Source organism: Oryctolagus cuniculus, chromosome 6, assembly GCF_964237555.1.
Source record: "Oryctolagus cuniculus chromosome 6, mOryCun1.1, whole genome shotgun sequence".
In the NCBI taxonomy this organism is placed as follows: Eukaryota; Metazoa; Chordata; class Mammalia; order Lagomorpha; family Leporidae; genus Oryctolagus; species Oryctolagus cuniculus.
Window position 1 is genome coordinate 158,407,105 of NC_091437.1, and position 20,946 is coordinate 158,428,050.

A 20,946-nucleotide genomic window follows, 5' to 3' on the forward strand; every position below is an offset into this window, starting at 1 on the left:
GGCATTTTCCTGTATGATATCTTTATTTTAATTGCAATTTGAGTGAGAAATAATTACCATCCCCAAGGTTAACAATATGGTATAGAAAATGGTTCAAAAGCAGGATGTACCTTCTAGAAAATTCTCCCTTTATTCTGCTCCTTTTCTATACCGTTGCCTGCTCTGTGAATATTAGCCCATTTTCCATCACTATAATGAAATACTTGAGACTGGGTGCTTAATGAGAAAACAAGTTTATTTAGTTCATGTTTATGGGAGTTCAGGGGCAGGGCACCAGCATCTGCTTAGCTCTGGTGAGGATCTCTTGGTGGACAGAATCAAAATGGCAAGAGGGCGTGCAAGGAGGAAAGACCACACGGTGAGACAGGGGACGAATTGGGGTTCCTTGAGAACTACATTAATCCCTCCTGAGCCAGGGCCCTCTGGCCTCTAAGCACCTCCCACTGGATGTCACCTCTTAAAGGTTACCATTGTCACACTAAGGACCAAGTTCCAAATGCATGAACACATAGGGAGCAAAACATATCCAACCCAGGATACCTATTGTCACCCCCAAATATTGAGCTTCATCGTTTGGGGTGAATGATGAATGCTTGCAACATTATGTTGAATGTGCAAAGAATACTATTTATCTCAAATGTTATTGATAATACACAGTTATTTTATTGTTCTGTTAAAGCAGTTCAGCAAGGGATAGGTGCATGCCACCTGGTCCAGGACCCTGCATGGCTACAAGCTCCTCACAGAATTCTCTAATGAAGACTAACGTTTGTGAACCACTGTCTTGGGGAGTGAAAGGGGAACTTTCCCTCCAGTTAGTCTGTTCTTCGTCGCATTTTCACAGTCCTTTCCCCTTCAGACTGTCAGTGCTTGCAAAGGAAAGGCAAATTAATATAATCTTCATGAACATATTGCAATTACGAGGGGAAACTGAGATTTTTTTAATCACATAGCCAAATTACAGTGTTTTTTTCTCAATTATCCAGTTGCTCCTTCCTTTCCAATAAAGCGTTTGATTCCAAGTAGATTGCAAGCCGGACAATTTCCGGATATTCAGATTGGAGACATTCATCAGAGGCATTCCTAAATGGTTGTCAAATTTTGGCAAACCTAGATCGGAGAAAGGAGAAAAGAAATGCATAATTCATCCTCATACACAGGAAATGCAGTATCTAATCACAGTGTGCCATTGCCTTCACACAACCAGCTTAAGTAATCACAACTAGGAATGCGAACCTCAACTCAGAGCAGCTTTGGATTTTGCCCCAGCAGTTCTCAGTGCTCTCCCCTTGCTCCTTTGGGAAGGTTATAGAGGTTTTAGCCCCCAACCCCAGCTGCGTACTTCATTAACATCCATTCCGTACTGTTTCTCGTCTACCTTGTTCCATCTCCAGTAGAGTAACTCCTGGGTTTTCCTCATTCCCTAAGACTCAATCATCCACTAAGTATGATAGCAGACAGAGCAGGTGTTGCCCGTTTTGTTACTATGAGGCATAAACGTTCAGAACGTGCAGTGTGGAGGCTACCACATTATTTACACTGTGAGATGCTTGTGATGGCTTTCGTTGGCAAGGGACATTCAGGGAAATGGCGAACAGACTCTGCCTATCCTCGCAGACTTTAAATTTAATGAGGAAAGCAGCTGAATAATTGCATTATGGTGTGAAAGGGGATACAATTGAGAAGCATGAAGTGCTAATAAGCACCTGATGTAATAATCTAACTTTGCACAGTGCAGGATTATGGAAGGAGAGGGACTGCTGCTTCCATGTTTTTGAACCAAATTCAGGGCTTGCCCTCCACCATCTTAGATTCTCGTCATTGATTGATACAAGAGATTTAGGACTCATTCCTGGTTCCAGATATTAATAACCATGTCTCTGTTTATTATCTTCTGGATATGTTTATATGAGAGAGAGAGAGAGAGAGAGAGAGAGAGAGAGAGAGAGAGAGAGGCAAAATTTTTAACTTACAGGCACAGAGCTCTTGCTATATAAGAAATACTTCAAGGAATGATGCAGCAAATGCATTCAACTCAATGAATATTTATGGAGTACCTACTATTTTCAAGGTCTTGGATTGGGTACAAAAAAAGAAGTCAATAGTCCTTGTGTTCACAAGTCTTAAATTGAAGAATGTTTGCATATGAGGCTGATTGGGCAGGAAACAGAAAAAACAGGGTGGCGTGAGGATAAGAGAACCAGCTAGAGCAGGTACTCAGATGATCACAGAAGAGCTCTGCTCCCGTCGAGAGGCTGTAGGTAGAGTATTTATGTAGGATGGAAATAACATCCTGATGTAATTGCTTTTAGCAGAGAGCAAGCAAGGAGCTCCAAGCAGAGGGGTGCTGAAAAAGCCACAGATATAACTCCAGCAGGTCAAATACTGGCTCTTCCAGTTAGCTCTCCCTGCCTACACTTCCCCGTCTGTCCTAGTCAGGGAAACCACCCTCCCAGTATTCCCATGGCCCCTTTGTTTACTCTCTATTGGCACTTGCCAAATTACAATGCAGCTCCACTTTACCCTTTTTTCTTAATTTTTATTTATTTATTTGAGAGGTAGAGTTACAGACAATGAGGGAGAGACAGAGAGATAGGTCTTCCATCTGCTGATTCACTCCCCAAATGGCCACAACAGCCAGAGCTGGGTTGATCGGAAACCAGGAGCCAGGAGCTTCTTCCAAGTCTCCCACACAGGTGCAGGGGCCCAGTGACTTGAGCCATCTTCCACTGCTCTCCCAGGCCATAGGAGAGAACTGGATTGGAAGAAGAGCAGCCAGGACTAGAACCGATGCCCATATGGGATGCTGGCGCCGCAGGTGGAGGATTCACCTACTGCACCACAGCGCCAGCCTCCACTTTTCCTTTATATGTCTATTACTTTCACAAGACTTTTTAGCCTTGGCAATGTGACCTGGGGAGCCAGTAATGGCATCTTGCTCGGAGCAGAGACTACGTAAATATCTATTTAGACCAAGAAAGAAGGGATTAACACTGTTCCGTCTCACCAACCATAATAATGCCCCCACTTCGAAAAGTCAGGTTTCAAAATAGCTCTTTGGGTGAAAGACTTTTGGCAAGACGTTGTCACATAGACTGCTGCGTCTCGTCAGCGTACACAGCCGAGTCCCCATGCAAACCTGTAGTAACGCCAGGAGAGGTACACCTCCAAGAATACCTCATCCCAGAGAGGAACCTGTGGCTGGAGCAGGGAAGCAGACAGCTCAGAAGAATGTTAGACAAATTCACTAATTTATAAGGATTAAAGAATAAGGATTCCTTGGGTGACCTTCAGACCCAGTTTTCCCATAAAAAGGTTAAATAAAATTTAGCTATATCAGTGCCTGCTTCCCAAACTGGACTGCCTACAAATTATGGAAAGCAAAATTCAAAGTGATGTTGCAGGGCTGGTCTGTGGCATAGTGGGTAAAGCCACCACCTGCAGTGCCAGCATCCCACATGGGTGCCAGTTCGAGATCCGGCTGCTCCACTTCTGATCCAGCTCTCTGCTATGTCTTGGTAAAGCAGTACAAGATGGCCCAAGTGCTTTGTCCCCTGCACCCACGTAGGAGACCTGGAAGAATCTCCTGGCTCCTGGCTTCGGATTGGCACAGCTGCAGCCATTGCAGGCAACTGGGGAGTGAACCAGAGAATGGAAGCCCTCTCTCTGTCTCTTTCTCTGTCTCTGTCTCTCTCTCTCTCTCTCTGTTTCTCTCTCTCTCTCTCTCTCTCATTTCTCTGTGTAGCTCTTTCAAATAAATCAATTTTTAAACAAAAAAGAAAAACAAAACAATGTTGCCTCAAATGGCAAGCAAAATTAATCTTCGCTAAACGATTGTCATTTCAGAATTAACGCAAAGATTTCCCAAACAGGGAAGCAGCACGTTGACAGCAAGTTAATCTGAACTGTGGACGTCAACCTTGAAGCCGCAGGCATCGGTCTCTGGCAGCGAGAGTGGAGGGAAGGTAATTAGCGCAGTCCACCTCACAACTCGATGGGGCTTTGCAGACTGCTTGAAATTCTGGGAGCATCTCACTCACACCTCAGTAGCTCCTTGAAATATGCTGAGCCACAGCAGTCAGCACACAGGGGCTCATTAAGTGAATAAAAGAGGGCAGAGGAATCCCAGTTTGTAACCGAGATCATTTCATGGGCAGTTTGCCAGCCATTTGGGAGACCATAAAATAAAGATCTTTTAACATGAAGTATTTCTAAAGTCTAATGTTCTGCACCTATAAAAGCACTTTTCAAGCCATTGAAAAAAAAAGACCTCTTTCCAAATTATTTCCTAAATCCTTCTGCCTTCAAGATTAAGCCTGTTTATTTTGATGTAATGATTTAGGAGGCGGGATGACACCATCAGATTTCAGGGGGACCAGAAACTGCTCTTTGGGCCAGATGTTCCGGATGCGCCTGCATGTAGTCCATCACGGAGCAGAAACCCTTCTCAGACACCAGATTAAGGCCTGGCCGTCTTCGCGCACACAATGATCACACCGGCAACACTTACCGAGCACAGGCAGTGGCTTTGAAATGGCCAGCGAGGCTGAGCAGCAATGATTTGATAATACCTCGAGTGAAAAGGAGAATATTTTAAAAAAAAAATTTAAATGCTTAAAATTCAGATGAAATAGAGAAATTAGAGCAGCAATGTAGGAAACAGTTACTTACAAGCTACAGTTATCATCGCTGAACACGTGAAGACACTGGTTAATATGTCTCCCATGAAGCATCTGAAACCAGAAGACTGCATAGGTTATGCACTTCTAACACACAGACCTAATACAGACTTCCTATTTCAAAATCTACTATAAAACTACAGTCATAACCATAGTGTGGTATTGACAAAAAGATAGACATACAGACCAGTGGAAGAGAGAGCCTAGAAATAACTCTCAGGGGTACATTATACTGATTTTTAAAGAGGTGCATAAGCAGTTCAATGGATATTCTTTTCAACACTGGTGTTGGAACAATTGGATATCCACATGCAAAAGAATCACCCTCTAAATATCCATCACACCTTACACAAAATCTAACTTGGAATGAGTCATAGAGCAACATGGAAACCACAGAATTTCCAAAAGAAAAAATAGGAGAAAACTGTATGACATTTTATTTGATGTTTAGTTTGTTAAAATGCCACTAAATACACTAACATGAAATTTTAAAAATTTATTAATTGGACTTCCCTAAAATTCACTAAAAAGAAAAACTTTCTAAAAAGCAAAAAAAAAAAAAAAAAAAAAAAAAGAAAGAAAGAAAAAAGAAAACTTTTGTCCTGTGAAATATACTGCTAAGAGAATGAAAAGATCAGGTATAAATTGGAAAAAAAAAATACTAAGAAATCACTTATCTGATAAAGGACTTCTATCCAGAATATATAAAGAACTCATAAACACCAATAAGAGGTGCTGGCACTGTGGCCTAGCAGGTAAAGCCACCACCTGCATTTCATATGGGCTCTGGTTCGAGTCCTGTCTGCTCCTCTACTGCTCCAGCTCTCTGCTATGGCCTGGGAAAGACAGCCCAAGTCCTTGGGCCCCTGCACCCACATGGGACAGCCAGAAGAAGCAGCTGGCTCCTGGTTCCAGATCGGCACAGCTCCAGCCGTTGCGGCCAATTGGGGAGTGAACCAGTGGATGGAAGACTGCTCTTTCTTTGCCTCTCCTCTTTCTGTGTAACTCTGACTTTCAAATAAATAATTAAATTTTTAAAAAAAGACAACCAACTTGAAAATGGGTGAAAGATCTGAAAATACACTTCACCAAAGAAGCTATACATATGGCAAATACAGGAAAGATATCATTAAGGTATTGCAAATTAGAAGAATGAGACTCCATTGCATACCTATTAGAAGGACTAGAACTAAAAGGATGACTATGAAAATGCTAGAGACAGGCTATGCAGGAGCTAAGCAAGTCTACTGGGAGGAAAACAAGACTTGTTATGGGTCAAGATACACTGGAACCAAGGTCACAGCACTGGAGTGGTGGCCTTCTTCACTCGCTCTTCTCGACCCCATAGCATATATGTCTGTAAAAATGATCCAACAGAGTAACCAACTCCAACACCCACTTTCAATAACAAGCACTTTACTGAATGATAACAGTGCCCCTTCCTATCCTGAAATAAGATTCACAGATATGCTGTACCCATCCACATACATATCTAAATTAAAGAACTACATTAACAGAGAAATAGAAAATACTGTAAAACAAGGTTATATATTAACACATCTCTTACACTAGAAGGTACAGAGGTACCCAATGCTCTGCCTCCTAATGATGAATGACCCGTTCCTTAGAATTCTTTCTTGTTTGCACTTCTCTTGCATGTACATGCTCCCTCTTTCCCCCTGTTTCTGGCTCTCTCTAATTTGATCACTACCTCTTTCTCTACTGCATTTAAAACTGTGTATCATTCTGTTCTGTGGATAGATCTACTTTAGTTATCTAGGCCTCTATTCATGGATATTTGTGTTGTTTCTATTTTCTGCCACTACAAAAATGATGTCAATGAAACCGAAAAAGCTAAAAATAATGTTGAAAATGCAGAAGAAATTAGGAGAACTCATACTTTCCAATTTCAGAACTTAGCTATAACATATGCAAAAAAAGGAAGATGAAATCTCATTTTACATCATATACAAAAATTAATTCATAAGAAATTAAAGGACTAAATGTAAGACCTCAAACTACTAAACATGTTCAAGAAAATACAGAAGAAAGCGTTGTCACATGGGATTTGGCAATGGTTGTTGAATGTGATACCAAAAGAAAAAAATATATAAATTGGACTACATCAAAACTTAAAAAAAAATAACTTCTTCATATCAAAGGACACAATCAACAGAGTGAAAAGTTAGCTCATTAAACAGGAGAAAATATTTGCAAATTATATACTGGATAAAGGAATAATATACCAAATATATAAAGAACTCCTGTGACTCAACAACAAAAATTGCAAACAATCTGATTTAAAAATTGAGAAAGGGCTTGAATAGATATTTCTGTGAAAAAGACAAGTAAATGTCCAATAATTAAATGAGATGGTCGACATTGTTAGCCATCATGGACATGCAAATGAAATCATAATGAGACACCATGCCATACCCAGTTGGGTGGCTCTGGTCAGAAAGACCAACAATAACAAATGCTGTCAAGGATGAGATGATTTGGATCCATGATGGCTATGGTTTCAAGGTGATTTGTCCACCAAGCCTTCTTACACTGCAGGCTTGGTCCCCAATATGATAGTATTAAAAAGTAGTGAACCTTAAGATAGGGCCTACTGAAAGGTCACTAGGTCACTGGGGGCATCACATTCATAAGGAATTCACTTCTGCTCTCATGGAGTGATTGAGTTGTTATAGAAAGAGCAAGAATGGTCCCTCGCTGCTCATTGCTATGTGAGCTCGATCTCTTTCTCATCCACTCCCACCATTATATCGTTCACCACATTGTGATGGAGCCAGAAGACCCTCACAGGACTGCACATGCTCTCAGACCTCCAAAACTATGCATGAAATAAATCTCTTTTCTTTATAAAGTATTCAGCCTCAAGTATTTTGTTCTAGCAACAGAAAATAAATAGACTCATAAATTGCTGGTTGGAATGTACAATGGTGAGGTTTCTTGGAAAACACTTAGAAGTTTCTAGAGCTAGCACATGCCTATAAATTCCATTTCTGGAGAAATGAAAGCATGCAACCATGCATAAATGTACACACCTGCATTCATGGCAAAATTTTTTATAAAAGCCCAAGGTGGAAACAGCCCAAATGCCCATCAGCTGAATGGATTAACAAAGTGTGGTCTATCAACACAAAGAAATATTGTTCAATAATAAAAGGAATGAAGTAATAATGCATGCCACAACATGGATGAACCTTGGAGACATTACATGAAGTGATCAAAATCAAACACAAGGCTGGCACCGTGGCTCACTAGGCTAATCCTCCACCTTGCAGTGCCGGCACACCAGGTTCTAGTCCTGGTCGGGGCGCCGGATTCTGTCCCGGTTGCCCCTCTTCCAGGCCAGCTCTCTGCTGTGGCCAGGGAGTGCAGTGGAGGATGGCCCAAGTCCTTGGGCCCTGTACCCCATGGGAGACCAGGATAAGTACCTGGCTCCTGCCATCGGATCAGCGCGGTGCGCCAGCCACTGCGCGCCGGCCACAGCGGCCATTGGAGGGTGAACCAACGGCAAAGGAAGACCTTTCTCTCTGTCTCTCTCTCTCTCTCTCACTGTTCTCTCTGCCTATCAAAAAATAAAAAAAAAAAATAAAAAAATCAAACACAAAAGACTACACAGTATATGAGTCCACATGCAAGAACTCTGCAGAACAAATACATAGAGAGAGAAAGCAGCCTGGTGATATCCAGGGGGCAGAAGAGGGAAGAATGGAGAGCAATTGCTAATGGGCCCATGGTTTCTTTTTTTCAGAGATGAAATTGCTTTGGAATTAGTTAATGAAGACTGGATATTTATGAAAACACTAAAAATCACTCAGAAGTACACTTTCAAAAGACAATATTAAAAACTTTGAAAAATGCAATGAATGGCATTTTACATGTGTCAGTTCACACAATGTGCTAGTGTATGCACAAGATAACTCTAGAAATGCTATGGCCAGGTCAAAGTTGATATGAAAATTTAAGTTTGATGGAAATCGTCACACTGCCTTACCTAGGCATTTCCAGCATACATTGTTAAAACTGTTGCTACCAGGGAAGGAGAATGTGAGCTACTTAACAACCAGGCCAAAAAAGTATGTTATCAAATATTTGGATTTTTGCCATTTGGAGGTGGGATTGTGTCACAGGGTAAATGAAAACTCATCTTTTTCAATTTTATTTATAAAATAGAAATAACTTGAAAGAGATTAAATGCAAAAAAGAATGGAAAATACTATAAAAAAATCCTATGCCCAGAAGTAGCCATTATTAACATCTGGTGGACATTCTTCCAGATAACTCTGCATGCATTTAAAAACTCTTACTCTAAATTGGAATACAACAAATGAACAATAAAGCATATAGAATACACATTTTGATATTTTTATGTCAACCTCTGTAACTGCTAATGAGATGGGGAAAGAGAATATTTCCAATATCCTGTTTCTTTGTTGTCCCTTTCAGTCTGTGCTCCAAAAATTAATCATGATTCTAACCTCTATAAGTGATTCATTTTCACCTTTTATTTATACATACACACACACAATTATCCACACATGAGCATATACACGTACGTATTTGAGACCCATATATGTGAGTGTGCGCAACTATCCAACTCTGTCATGTTTCAGTTACTTAAATGTGAGAAGCACCACACTCTTGCACATACCAATAGCTCTTTTTAACTTTTTTTACTTACATAATCTATTTATTTAGAACAATTTTAGGTATACAGAGAAATTGTAATAGTAGAGTTCTCATGAGCCCCTCAGCTAAGCTTCCTGTACTATCAGAATCTTACAATTATTAATTTCCCTTTGTCACAAAGAATCCATGTTGGTATGTCACTATTACATCAATTCCACCTGTCTTCTAAGCTCTTCTGTTTTTCCCTGTTGACTTTTTCTCCATCATCCAGCTCCAGGGCTCCATCATCCAGGAGACCACACAGCTCCTTAGGTTCCTCTGGGCTATGACAACTCATCAGACTCCTTGGACTGTTGACCTTGACAGCTTGGAGAAGCACACTGCTTTGACAAGGTGGTGACTGTCCCTTCCTTTGGGTGGGTTTTCTGCTCTTTCCCTCATTATTAGACTGGATTTCAGAAGGCAGTTGAGGAAACTGCCATTCCCATGGCAGGTATCAAGGACACATGAGGTCAATGTGACCTATCACTGATGTTAACCTCGTTCACCTGAGGTGGTGTCGGCCAGGCTTGGCTACAGTAAAGCTCACTTTTCTCTCCCTTTCCATACTCTGCTCTTTAGACACAGGTTTCTAAATGCGGCTCACATGCAAAGTATGGGGAGGTAAGCTTCACCTCCCAAAGGGAGAAGGATCTATGCAGATTACCCCATGAGGAAAAGAGAAACATGCCACCAATAATAAAGAAGGTTCCATGATCAACTTGGAAGTTTGGGAAACATGAAGTTACATGAATCTAACCTGAACTCATTAAACTTCACTAAAGCATCTCCCAAGCCTTTATAATAATAGTGCACATTATGCTCGTCCAACTTCAGACATACAATGTGGCATTGTGCAAATTTATTTTTAACTAGAAGATGTCCATCTCCCTCTTTTTGTTCTTTTGGTCCCATTGTGATCTAAAAATGCTTCTCAACCCTCATAATTATCTGGGGAGCTTTTTAAAAAATATCGATTCTCACTAGACCTAAATTAGTGTCACCAGGGATAAGCACTTGGGATTTGAAAAGCAAGTCCTCTAACTGATGCTGAGGTACTTAACCCTGAAGAGGTGGGACTTGAGGGCAGCCAGCACTTGCTGACCAGAGCTCAGGGACCGTAAAGACCCCAGTACTGCACTGTTCCCCTTTGTCTCCTCCAGGCAACAGATCTCCACGAGCCCCTGGCACTGAGGGTAGGGTGAGGGAGGCACACAGTGTCTGCACCCATGGGGAGAGGTAGATGTCAAACATGTAGACAGGTGGACAGTCAATAGGCCAGGTGATGATAAGTGCTCTGAAGTGAAGCAAGGTATGTGTGATAGACTGTGCAGCGCCCTTTGTACAGGGCTATCAGAGAAGGATCCTCTATGATGTGACTTGTAAACAGATTTCAAAACAAAATAAGGTCACACATTATGACGTTACCTGGAGGTTTGTTCTAGAGAGTTACTAGCAAATGCAAAGGCACTGAGGCACTGAAAGGTCTTGATCACCGTCCTGGAGACTTGGACCAGGAAGGCAGAGGAAGGGCATGAGGACGGAGCGTAGAGCAGAAATATGCCTGCCATCGGGCACGAGCAGCTTGCGCTCTGGGATGCTCTGGACCACTTTCTGATGTCAGGACGAAAAACACAATGGAAAAGATGGAGTCTCAGCAGGGACTCAGTCTCCTCCAGACAACAGATCTCCATGAGCCCCTGGCACTGAGAGAAGGTGAGGGAGGCACACAGCATCTCAAAGCCTTTGAAATCCAGTAAGGAGCACTTAGACAGTCACCAGGATTTTAAATACAGGATGAGACATGGTAAAATCCAATTTTGAGCAAGATTCAGCAGCTTCTGTATGTTTTATGAGAGGATAGGAGGAGGATGGTGAGAGAGAGGGGGACCATGAACAAACAGATGAACCGATCTGAACCACAGAGCTCCCTAAAATGCTGTGTGGAATAAGGCAAAGAAGCCACCCATTCAATACAGCCTCATTAATTATGAAACAGCACTTCATGTGAATTAAAGCTGAATTACCTTGTGCAGGCATAAATGATTAAGCATGCAGCAAACAGAATAGCCTGAAAGGAGACCTCTCGCAATGAGCTGGGTTCTAACAGAAAGAACAAAAATAAATGAGTTAGAAATCATTGCTGATCAAGTCCTGTGGAACAGCACAACCATAATAAAACTTCTCTTCCTGCATCAAACAAAATAGCTTTCAAATATATGTCAGGTCAAGCATTTTGTCATAAATAAGACGGTAAAGTCACCTAACGTTATTCAGGGTCATTCATTAGAAAACTTTTGCAAGTAATCAGTTCTTCTATCACTATAAAACTAGACATTGTGTTAATTAAATAGTTTGGGTCTTCCCTTTTGATTTAATGTGGGGAAAGAATTTGTAGCATTTATGATAATGTCACAAATGCATAAATCTGACCACAATAGTGATGCTGATGTTAATGATAACACCTAAAATGTGTAGCACACCTTGCAGTTCACAAGGAGCTTCCATATATCAGCTCACCAACCAACCTAACGGCCCAATGTGAGGTGGGAACTCTTGTTTTAGGTGTGCAAATGAGAAGACGAAGACTGAGAGAAAAGATGAAATTATTCAAGGTCATGCAGCTATGAGATGCCAGAGCCAAGATTTGAAACTCGCATCTCGGCAGAACATAATGTTTTGTCTGAAGTGCAGCTGGCAAAGCCAATTGCAACTTTGCATAGTGGGAGCCTCCAAGGCCCCAAAAGAGAACATGGATTATGAAATATTTGTCCTTGCAAAGCCCTTTGCAATCAGCAAAATATTTCAGTGCTGTCAAATTATGGTGGAAAATGGCAGCAAATCTTCCAAAAGTTATAAACACAGGAGGTAAACCAATGAAGAACCTGAGTATTACTCTAATCACCTAAACAAAATCAGAGCTGTTTAAGGATTACTACATAAAGATCTAAAGAAAATGTAAACAGACTTTAACAAACTTTTGCCAAATGCTTCAAAAGTTCACTCTTGCGATAGCTGTTTAAAATTTGGAATGATATTCTATGAATGCAATTATTTTTGCTATTTATGCTATGAGTGAGGATTGAGTCACCTAACAAAACCTACTTAGCCCATAATGTGGGTGGAATACTGAAGATCAGCAATGCAAAATACATCAGGAAGAAATCACGCCCCTGCCAATGTACAGCATTTCGTGCACACGGTTAGATGAGTTATTGTGAGTTCAATTAATCCCTCAACCTCCTTGTAAGATGTGTTGCTATTCTTAGCCTCCCCTGATTTCATGTGGAATTTGGAAAACATTTCTTCATAGAAATAATTCCAGCCTGAAAAGCTGCAGCCATGACTACGCTTGGATACTGAAGGGCAAGTGGTTGACCCATATGCATCTCAAGATTCTTATCTGTACACTGGAGGTGGCGCACTTATTAACTGGCCCACTGAGGTCTTGGGCATCCACTCTGTGCCATGCACAGTTGCAGTTTGGAGTTCACAGATGACCTTGACCTAAAGCCACAGCCTACTGGGGGAGCTCACAGTCTGATGAGGGAAACACGGGCCAACAGGCAGCATCAGGGCAGATAATGCGCATGACAGAGGCAAACTCTGTGAGCTAGAGTGCCAAGAAGGGTGGGCTCCCTGGATGAAGTGCTGCTGAACTTTCTTAGATATTGGCAACCTAGAAACTGCATTCATTTTATTTCCTAGAGCATATTCTACACCAAATATGCCTCGTAAGTTCTCTTCCCAGTACAACTAAGAGAGACACGTCAAAGGGTGTTTCAGTTCTCTTTCTAGGTTTTGGGATAACAGAGTAAGCAGCTTTGACTGTTTTATTGTACAGGGGAAAATGTGAAGTGTTGGAGAGTTTGGTAAGTTCTCTTCTGTAATGGCTCATAGAGTTCCTGCTGACATGCAGGGAGCTGGACTTTGGATTTTGGCTAGCTGATGATAGCATTAGCTCTCATCACCTTGATGCAACACCAAGTCCAAACATGATTCATCCGATATTAGCACACTGGAGGTTAAGGGGCTCGCTTGCTGAACTTATTCCAAATCCATTCCAGATCAACACATTTATGGTTTTTTACTTCTGGCCAGGGACATAGCATTAAAAATGCTCTTTCCTTGTTTTCTTTGCTTTTCTTCTTATGAAATGTGTCAAATACACAGGTAAGTACGAAGAGTAAAGCAACAGGCACCTGTATATCCTCTAGCCTACGAAATTTTAACATCTTACCAAATGTCAAGGATTTTTAAAACTGATAAAGTGCCATAGATGCGTGCCTCTAATGCCTGTTGTCCAACACCCAAAGTCAGTCGCCTCCTCTGTGAATGCATCACGTGGGCTCTGGCAGAAACCCCAGGCAGGTCCTCCCCAACTGGCACAGGTTGATGCCAGTTCCTAAGTGTCAATTCATCATCTCTCAGTTATTCTCAGATCCTGAAGAGAAGATCTCTGTTTTTTTGGTTGGAGTTGGGGCTTGCAAAGATTTAAAAAGAAAAACAAAAAACGGAATGAGCTTACTTGAATGGTCCAACGTTCTGTCTTGGAAATACCCCGATGCTGTTGATCGGCACTGCAGAGTCCTGTCCTGGGAGTTTTCTCTGGCAGGCTGAGATCCGGTGTGGCCAGAGGAGCAGCCTTTTGCAGACTCTGCATTTAGTTTTTCTGGTTCCAAGTCATCAGCCAAAGAAAAGTCAAAATCATCGCCTGGAAAAGTAGAAATGTAATGAATATGTGTGTGTTCAGTGACTGCCCAATGCAGGTTTCTAACGATCACAGCAATAGCAATGCCAATATCCTGTTGGAATAGGGTAGAAGAATTTCTGGATTAGATAGCATTTCCATTTGTCTTCATCATTGTAGGTTGAAGACGAGGAATATCTGCAGTGTCAAGACAAGCCAAGGAAGCTGATTGCAATGTAGTCAGGACACAGTGACCAATCTGTCTTGGTTGAAGCTGAAAGCCACATTGAGAACTGTCAGGGAAGGCATTGAATACTGGCTATGTAGTTGGGGATTTATGTGGCTGGCACTGGGAGTGATAGAATGTTGCTGAATAAGAGTGACACTATATACACACATACATGGTGTTTTTATGTAACTAAAATAACACGTGGTTTTGATGTGTGATAAAATCCAGGTGTCCCTGAAAGAGTTTCTAAGATTCACACTTAATCCCCGAGGTATGTTGGGGGAGCATAGACAGATTTGAAGGCTGCCTCACCCAACATCTCTATAATACCAAGCTTTATAGAATAGCCAAATCCTTCTTCTCTTTTTACTTCTTTTAACTTTTTTCATTCATTAGAAACTTATCCAACTTGACTACATTATCAGGAGCTGACATAGCTGGCGGCTTACACTGGCAGATCAGAGAGATGTTGTCCCAGTTCTCATGTGGCTTACGTTCTGGAGTGGGGCAGGGGAGAAAATGTCCCGTGACAAGTGTCATTAAGGAAATGTGCCTCTATAAAATGCATTGAATTACCAGTAAAATATAGCAAACATTTGTTTAATTTTCTTCAGTTAGGCTATTGAATGCATACATACCTCCAAGAACATGTGCCTATTCCTTCTGCAATGGTTCATATATAAGTCTATTTTACCAGTCCTGAAGTTATCCTAACTTTCCCTCAAAGAAAAAAAGTCAAGTTTATATCAAAAGCATGCACCATTGTTTCCATATATGCCATGATAACTTCCAGGAACAGCTGGGGTCTTGAACCTGAGAATACCAAGGGACATTTCACATTGATTCTTGATTTGATTAAGAGGAATTAAGTGGAGAATTAAAACTCCTGACACCAATGTTTCACTGGAGAGGATGAATGTGTTAAGAAAGAATGTCTTCCAACTAAAGGGACAGTAGAGCACCACAGCTTGAACTCACACACTGCAAGTCTCCCCTTTGGTTCATTCTACATAAATACAGCTAGGAATTGTCTTGGTTCTATCTTTGCTAGTCTGTGTTATATGCACCCAGGGCTTCACTTAATCCTGTGGCTTTAGGTAAGAAATTGAGCCAATTTATCCAATCCAGCTCTCTGCTAGGAAAGCGGTACAAGATGGCCCAGGTCCTCAGATCTCTACACCTGCATGGGAAACCCAGAAGAAGCTTCTGGGTCCTGGCTATGGATTGGCCCAGTTCCAACCATTGCAGCCATTTGGGGAGTGAACCAGCAGATGGAAGACTTCTCTTTTTCTCTCCCAGGCTCTGCCTCTCTGTAACTCTGCCTTTCAAATAAACAAATAAACCTTTAAAGAAGAAAAAATGACTCAGGAAGTTATCAGGCATTTCTAGATGCTGGGCTTATCGAGCGTGGCTGCTTTCCACGACTTGAATGGATGGCACGGACTTTCTAGAAGAAATGCCCCCAGGGATGGAAAGGACTGTGTCCTCTGCTGTTGGCCCCGCTGCAGAGCTGAGCAAGCACAGCAGGGGATCTCCAGGCAAGAAGACAAAGCAGAAGTGTGCAGGGGAACGGCCAGAGCTCTGAGAAGGGTGCAGAGACAGAGACAAAAGAAAGCAAGGGGAGAAGAAATAATGGGCTCATGTGGGTTATTCTTATGGTGCAGTGGGGGCTTCAGGAGGAAAAGGCGTGGAATCTGAGCTGTGCTAATTAATAAATAGAAAGGCTTTCTCCCCTTGGCTTGAGCATAAGACAATTAAGGAAAGAGAGCAGCTGGGAGGAGGGACCGCAGTGACATCCCCAGAACACCCCGCAGGCCAGAGGAGTTGAGGAAGTGGAGCAAGAGTTGTGGAGAAGGTGACAGCATCCTGGGCACAGGCCAGGCACATCTGGTGCCTCCTACAATGCACTTATTATTTCTACTGCACAAATTGCGCTGAACAAGGAGCTGGAGGAAGGAAGTCAAACTGCTGTGCCCTACTTATGGTCTGGAGAGGGACAGACATGCAAGTGAACAGTCAGGACACAGCGCAGTCATTTCCACCATTTATCCAGTGGATGTCCAGGAAGGAGCATATCTGGGTCTGCCTGGGGAAATCCAGGGAGGCTTCACAGAGGTGGCAGAACTTAAATGGAGACTTAAGGGTGAGTAGGAGTTCTTCCAGAGAGATAACAAAGAGGACAGGCTGGGCAGAGACAAATGGAAGCAGGGGAGGTGGTGAAGGAGAGTACTGGAGGGTGGGGAGCAGAATGAGGAGGGGAAAGGGAAAAGAAAATGCAAGAGAGAATATGGTGGGTGCTGAGCAGAGTGACAGGAGTGGGCGTGAGGGTTGAACCTGCTAAACAGAGCTCATGTCACATACAGAAGCTTAGATGCACTCTGTGGCAATTTGGAGTGAAACAGGAGAGGTGCTGGGTGTTAAGTGCTCGCTTGGCATCGGCCACGTGCTGTGTGCTCTCTCCTAGTCCAAAGGCTGGAGTGAGCTTAGCACTCTTAGTGATGCCTGGGGTCCTTGCACAACAATGGGTCTCAACGGGGGTAGTTTCTCTTCCCAGGGTCCTCCAACAACATCCAGAGACACTGTTTGTCACAGCTTGGGGTTGGGGAGGGACTAGAGGCCCAGGGCTGTCACTGACGTCTTTTAGGCACAGAAAGCCATAACATGGAAGGACTTTCTGGCCCCAGTCACGCTGCGGCTAAGGAGCCCAGCCCTTGAGAACACAGAGCTACATGTATGAGGCCTTGTCACTGTCAGGGCTCTGGCACCCACCATGGGGAGCTTGTGTCTGGTTGTGCTTGCTCTTGTCAAAATGCCCCACTCTCCATAATTATCATACAGTCATGTGCTCTAAACACATGTTCTGTGTGGTGTTGGCCTGATGGCTGCCTCCCTCACTAGACTAAAAGCTCCCTGGGGAAGCGGGCCACACAGCAGACTCATAGAATGACAAACACCCTAAACAACACTCTGACCTTGGAATCAGCCCCTAAGGCATTCAGAATTGGCTAAGAAGCCCATGAGTGCATTTCAGGCATGGAAAGCTAAGACACTGTGGCAAAAAATGTTCTACATGAAGGATCTCTGTGAGACCCCAGCAGAAAGAAGGGGCCATCAAAGAAGGAGGTACTTTTCTCTGAAGGGAGGAGAGAACTTCCACTTTGATTATGGCCTTGTGTAAATAAGATCAGAGTTGGTGAACTCAAGAGGCTTCCATAGCCTTGGCAGCTCATGACAAGAGCCTTGGGTGATCACTGACATCATAAATAAGAGTGTCAATTGTTAAATCAACAACAGGAGTCACTGTGCACCTACTCCCCACGTAGGATCTCTGTCTTTAATGTGTTGTACACTGAGAATTAACGTTAAAACTTGTCTTCAAACAGTACTTTTTACTTTGTGTGTCTGTGTGGGTACAAACAGTTGAAATCTTTACTTAGTATAGAGTTGATCTTCTGTATATAAAGATAATTAAAAATAAATCTTAATGAAGGATGGGATGGGAGAGGGAATAGGAGGTGGGATGGTCTGGGAGTAGGAAGGCAGGTATGGGGGACGAAGTGCTATATTCCAAAAGATGTACTTATGAAATTTATATTTATTAAATAAAAGCTTTCTTTTAAAAATAACCAAAAATAAAATAAAATAAAAGCCCCCTGGGGAAAAGGTGAGCTTCTGTGTCACGCACACAGCCGCTTAGACCAAGCACTCAGCTGGTGGAGCAGGCCTAAAAAATCGCGGAGATGGCCAGGCTGCTTTGCTTCCCATGAAGGCTAAAACTGACCTGAGGGTGCTGGACGCTCCCACCACATTCAATGTAGTCTCCTTGCCCAGGCCCGGGCTCTGACACCCTCTGTGGCTCCACTCGGCCTGACTCTGAGCCCACGGAGCCGACACTGTGGGAAACCTGAGGCTTCCTCCACCAGCCCTGCCCGCGACTTTGGGCCACATGACAGGCAGTCTGAGGATGCATCCCTACTGGCTGCCCAGTGCAAAGAGAGGCTCTCAGGTACCGAGTAATGAGCTTGCTACAGAGGAAGTCCTGAACCACGCTCATGCAGCACGAGCCACAACAGCCAAAATATGGAAGCAACCGCAGCATCCACCAACAGATAGATAAAGAAAATGCAGTATGTGTATATATGTGTGTGTATAAATATTTATATACATATGTATGAACTACTAACCGTCTTTAATATCTAAGGAAATACTGACAAGTTTGAGTACACGGATGAGCCTGGAGGCAGTACACTACATGGACAAACACTATTTGATTGTTCTTCTACACGGTGTCTAAAATAGTCAAGTTCATAGAAACAGAGAATACAAAAGCGATTGCCAAGGGCAAGGGCAAGGGTGGGGGGAGACAGAGTCTCAGTTCTGTTGAATGGGTCAACAGATACGGTGAGCACGAGCCCGTGGTACAACCAAGTATGCACAGTTAACAAGCAGGTGTGTACCAAGAAAGGAAATAGCACGCTAAATAGTCTTCCCACAAACATACAAAAGGGGCTACCGGGGCCTTGGGGCTGCGTCTGCCACCCTGACTACAGCGATGGCATCATGAGTACTTGCATATGTCACACATGTTAGATTGTCCACATTAAATATGTACAGTTGTTTCTATATCAATTAGACCACAATAAAGTTGTTTAGAAAAAGAGGAAGCAACTCTTTTTCACCCAGGAGTGAGCTCAGATGGACCTCTGCTATACTCGCTTAAAGAACGGAAGCTTCCACGTACCCAGATTATTGAAATACTTGAGCCATTAATATCCCAGTGTGGAGACCAGACCAGGAGCTGCGGCTCCTCCAGGGGGAAAAGGGTGGCCTAAAGCAGACTGCTTGGTGATGACTTCTGGATCAGGAAGAAGTCCAGGAGGCTCCCAGTGATCCCAGGGGCATTAATAGCTCCAAGTCAGAACCCCAGCCAGTGGAAGACGACAGCCCCAGAGCCCTTCCTGTGCTAGGGGAGCTATCGAACTCGAAGAGTGACGTTAACGTGTCGGTGTTCATCTGGGGAATGTGGAACAAAGCAGTCCAGAGGAAAACTGTCTCTGCCGATGAAGATTTGTTTCACTTGCAATGGGAAAAGCCTCATCCGTACCCAGAGCCTGTGCACAGGCTGGGCAGAGGCAAAGGGTGGCTGAAGCTGCCGCATAGGGTAGCCTTCAAAGACAGGCGTTTCACTTGCAGCAAAATATGCCAACACAGACGACCCTGGGTAAAATAGTATGGTTAGTCCAAAGTTACACAACAAACCAGCGATGGAACTAAGACAAGAACACTTGACCAACGGGGATGTTTTATCTGAGACAGAGAAGGCGTCTGGACAAGCAGTCATAACCCTAGGGTCCAAGTGTCAAGGCCGCTGCAGGTCCAGCTTCCTGCAGAGAATAGGAAGGGGATTTGCTTGCTTTGTGCAGAGGCGGAGCCACAGGGGAAAGCAAAGCCAATGTGATTTATTGAATGAAAGCACTGGACAGTTATCCACAACTTGTTTCTCTGCTGCCTCAAACAACCTCAGCTGGAATTGCCATATGAAAAGGACCCAACAAATGCAGAATTTGCATCTTTCTCAATCAAAAAAATATTATAGTGCCCCGTCATCTCCCAGTGCTGCCAAACCCTGTGCAGGAACCTGTCTGAGAACTGGAAGGGAGCCAATGCATTGGATGATGCCTATTTTAGAACAAAAACTGCTCGGCTGGGTCTCAGAAAGACCAGAGTGAGTTTCCAGGCAATGGAGCCTTGTTTGTGGCCGCACATTGATGCTGTACAGTACACAGCAGAAGAACTAGATCTCAACACACCCAACAGTGAGGAGCTGACACCCCTGCATATTGCCATCATGACCAACAATGCACCCATCACCAGGATTCTTCTGAGGCCAGGGGCCCACCAAAGTCGGCACTTTGTCAGTATGGAAAGCCAAGCACTGCTTCTCAATACACCGGTCCAGGAAGCCCAGAAGAGGGTGAGTGAAGGAAGGGTTCACTCTGGGCAACAGAGAGAAGGGACAGCTGAAAGCTTGGGAGTGGAAGTGTCGGCTCTACAGACGTATGAAAACAGGCTTCGCACATGCCCAGCACATTGCTAATGTCATGGGAGCTGTCAAAGAGCAGGGAGCCCAGAGGTGCCCCCCACTACCTGCCTCATGGCAAGCAGCAGCACATCCCTCACGGTCAATGCCTCTTAGCATTAACACAGGTGTGACGGTGATCGGCTATGAAGGTACTGCGCTCCTGATATCTCCCACTGCTCCTTCTTAAGAATCTGTCACTTCGGGGTCAACCGTGCCTGCGGTGTATTTTTTTTCTCTGAATAGCAGGACTATTTTCACCCTACTTCTGGAGTTGAACTATTTCCCTAAGTACTCATGTGAAGAAGCAGTAAAGTGACTGAGAGCAAGTCACAGAAAGGATAAGACACAGACAAGATAAGATTGGGTTGTTCTTGCAAACGACTTGATGTTCCATTCATGTTGCAGAAGGGACTGTTCTGTGCACAGGGCTGGGACAGGCCTGAGTAGCACACAGTGAGGAATTGGATTTGATGCAAGGGTCTGACAGACTTGATCAAGCATGCTAAATAGGGGACAGAGAAGTTGACAGCTATAAACCAGGTAAGTAGCATTGAGGATTAACAACAGAATGAACCGCGAAGAT

General features: G+C 43.3%; 1 protein-coding gene across 3 annotated transcripts in view; it reads right to left on the reverse strand.

Annotated features, from left to right (window-relative positions):
- Positions 1 to 217: 217 nt before the first annotated feature.
- TMEM71 (transmembrane protein 71) overlaps positions 218 to 20,946 on the reverse strand; it is a 42,038-nt gene continuing 21,309 nt past the window's right edge. For all 3 annotated transcript variants that reach the window (XM_008255920.4, XM_008255919.4, XM_008255925.4), the window contains 5 exons: positions 13,891 to 14,076; positions 11,390 to 11,465; positions 4,672 to 4,733; positions 4,511 to 4,571; positions 218 to 1,110 (listed from right to left, as the gene is read on the reverse strand). In XM_008255920.4, coding sequence (XP_008254142.1) covers positions 1,095 to 1,110; positions 4,511 to 4,571; positions 4,672 to 4,733; positions 11,390 to 11,465; positions 13,891 to 14,076 — 401 coding nt within the window. In that variant the 3' untranslated portion in view covers positions 218 to 1,094. The remainder of the gene's footprint in view (positions 1,111 to 4,510; positions 4,572 to 4,671; positions 4,734 to 11,389; positions 11,466 to 13,890; positions 14,077 to 20,946) is intronic.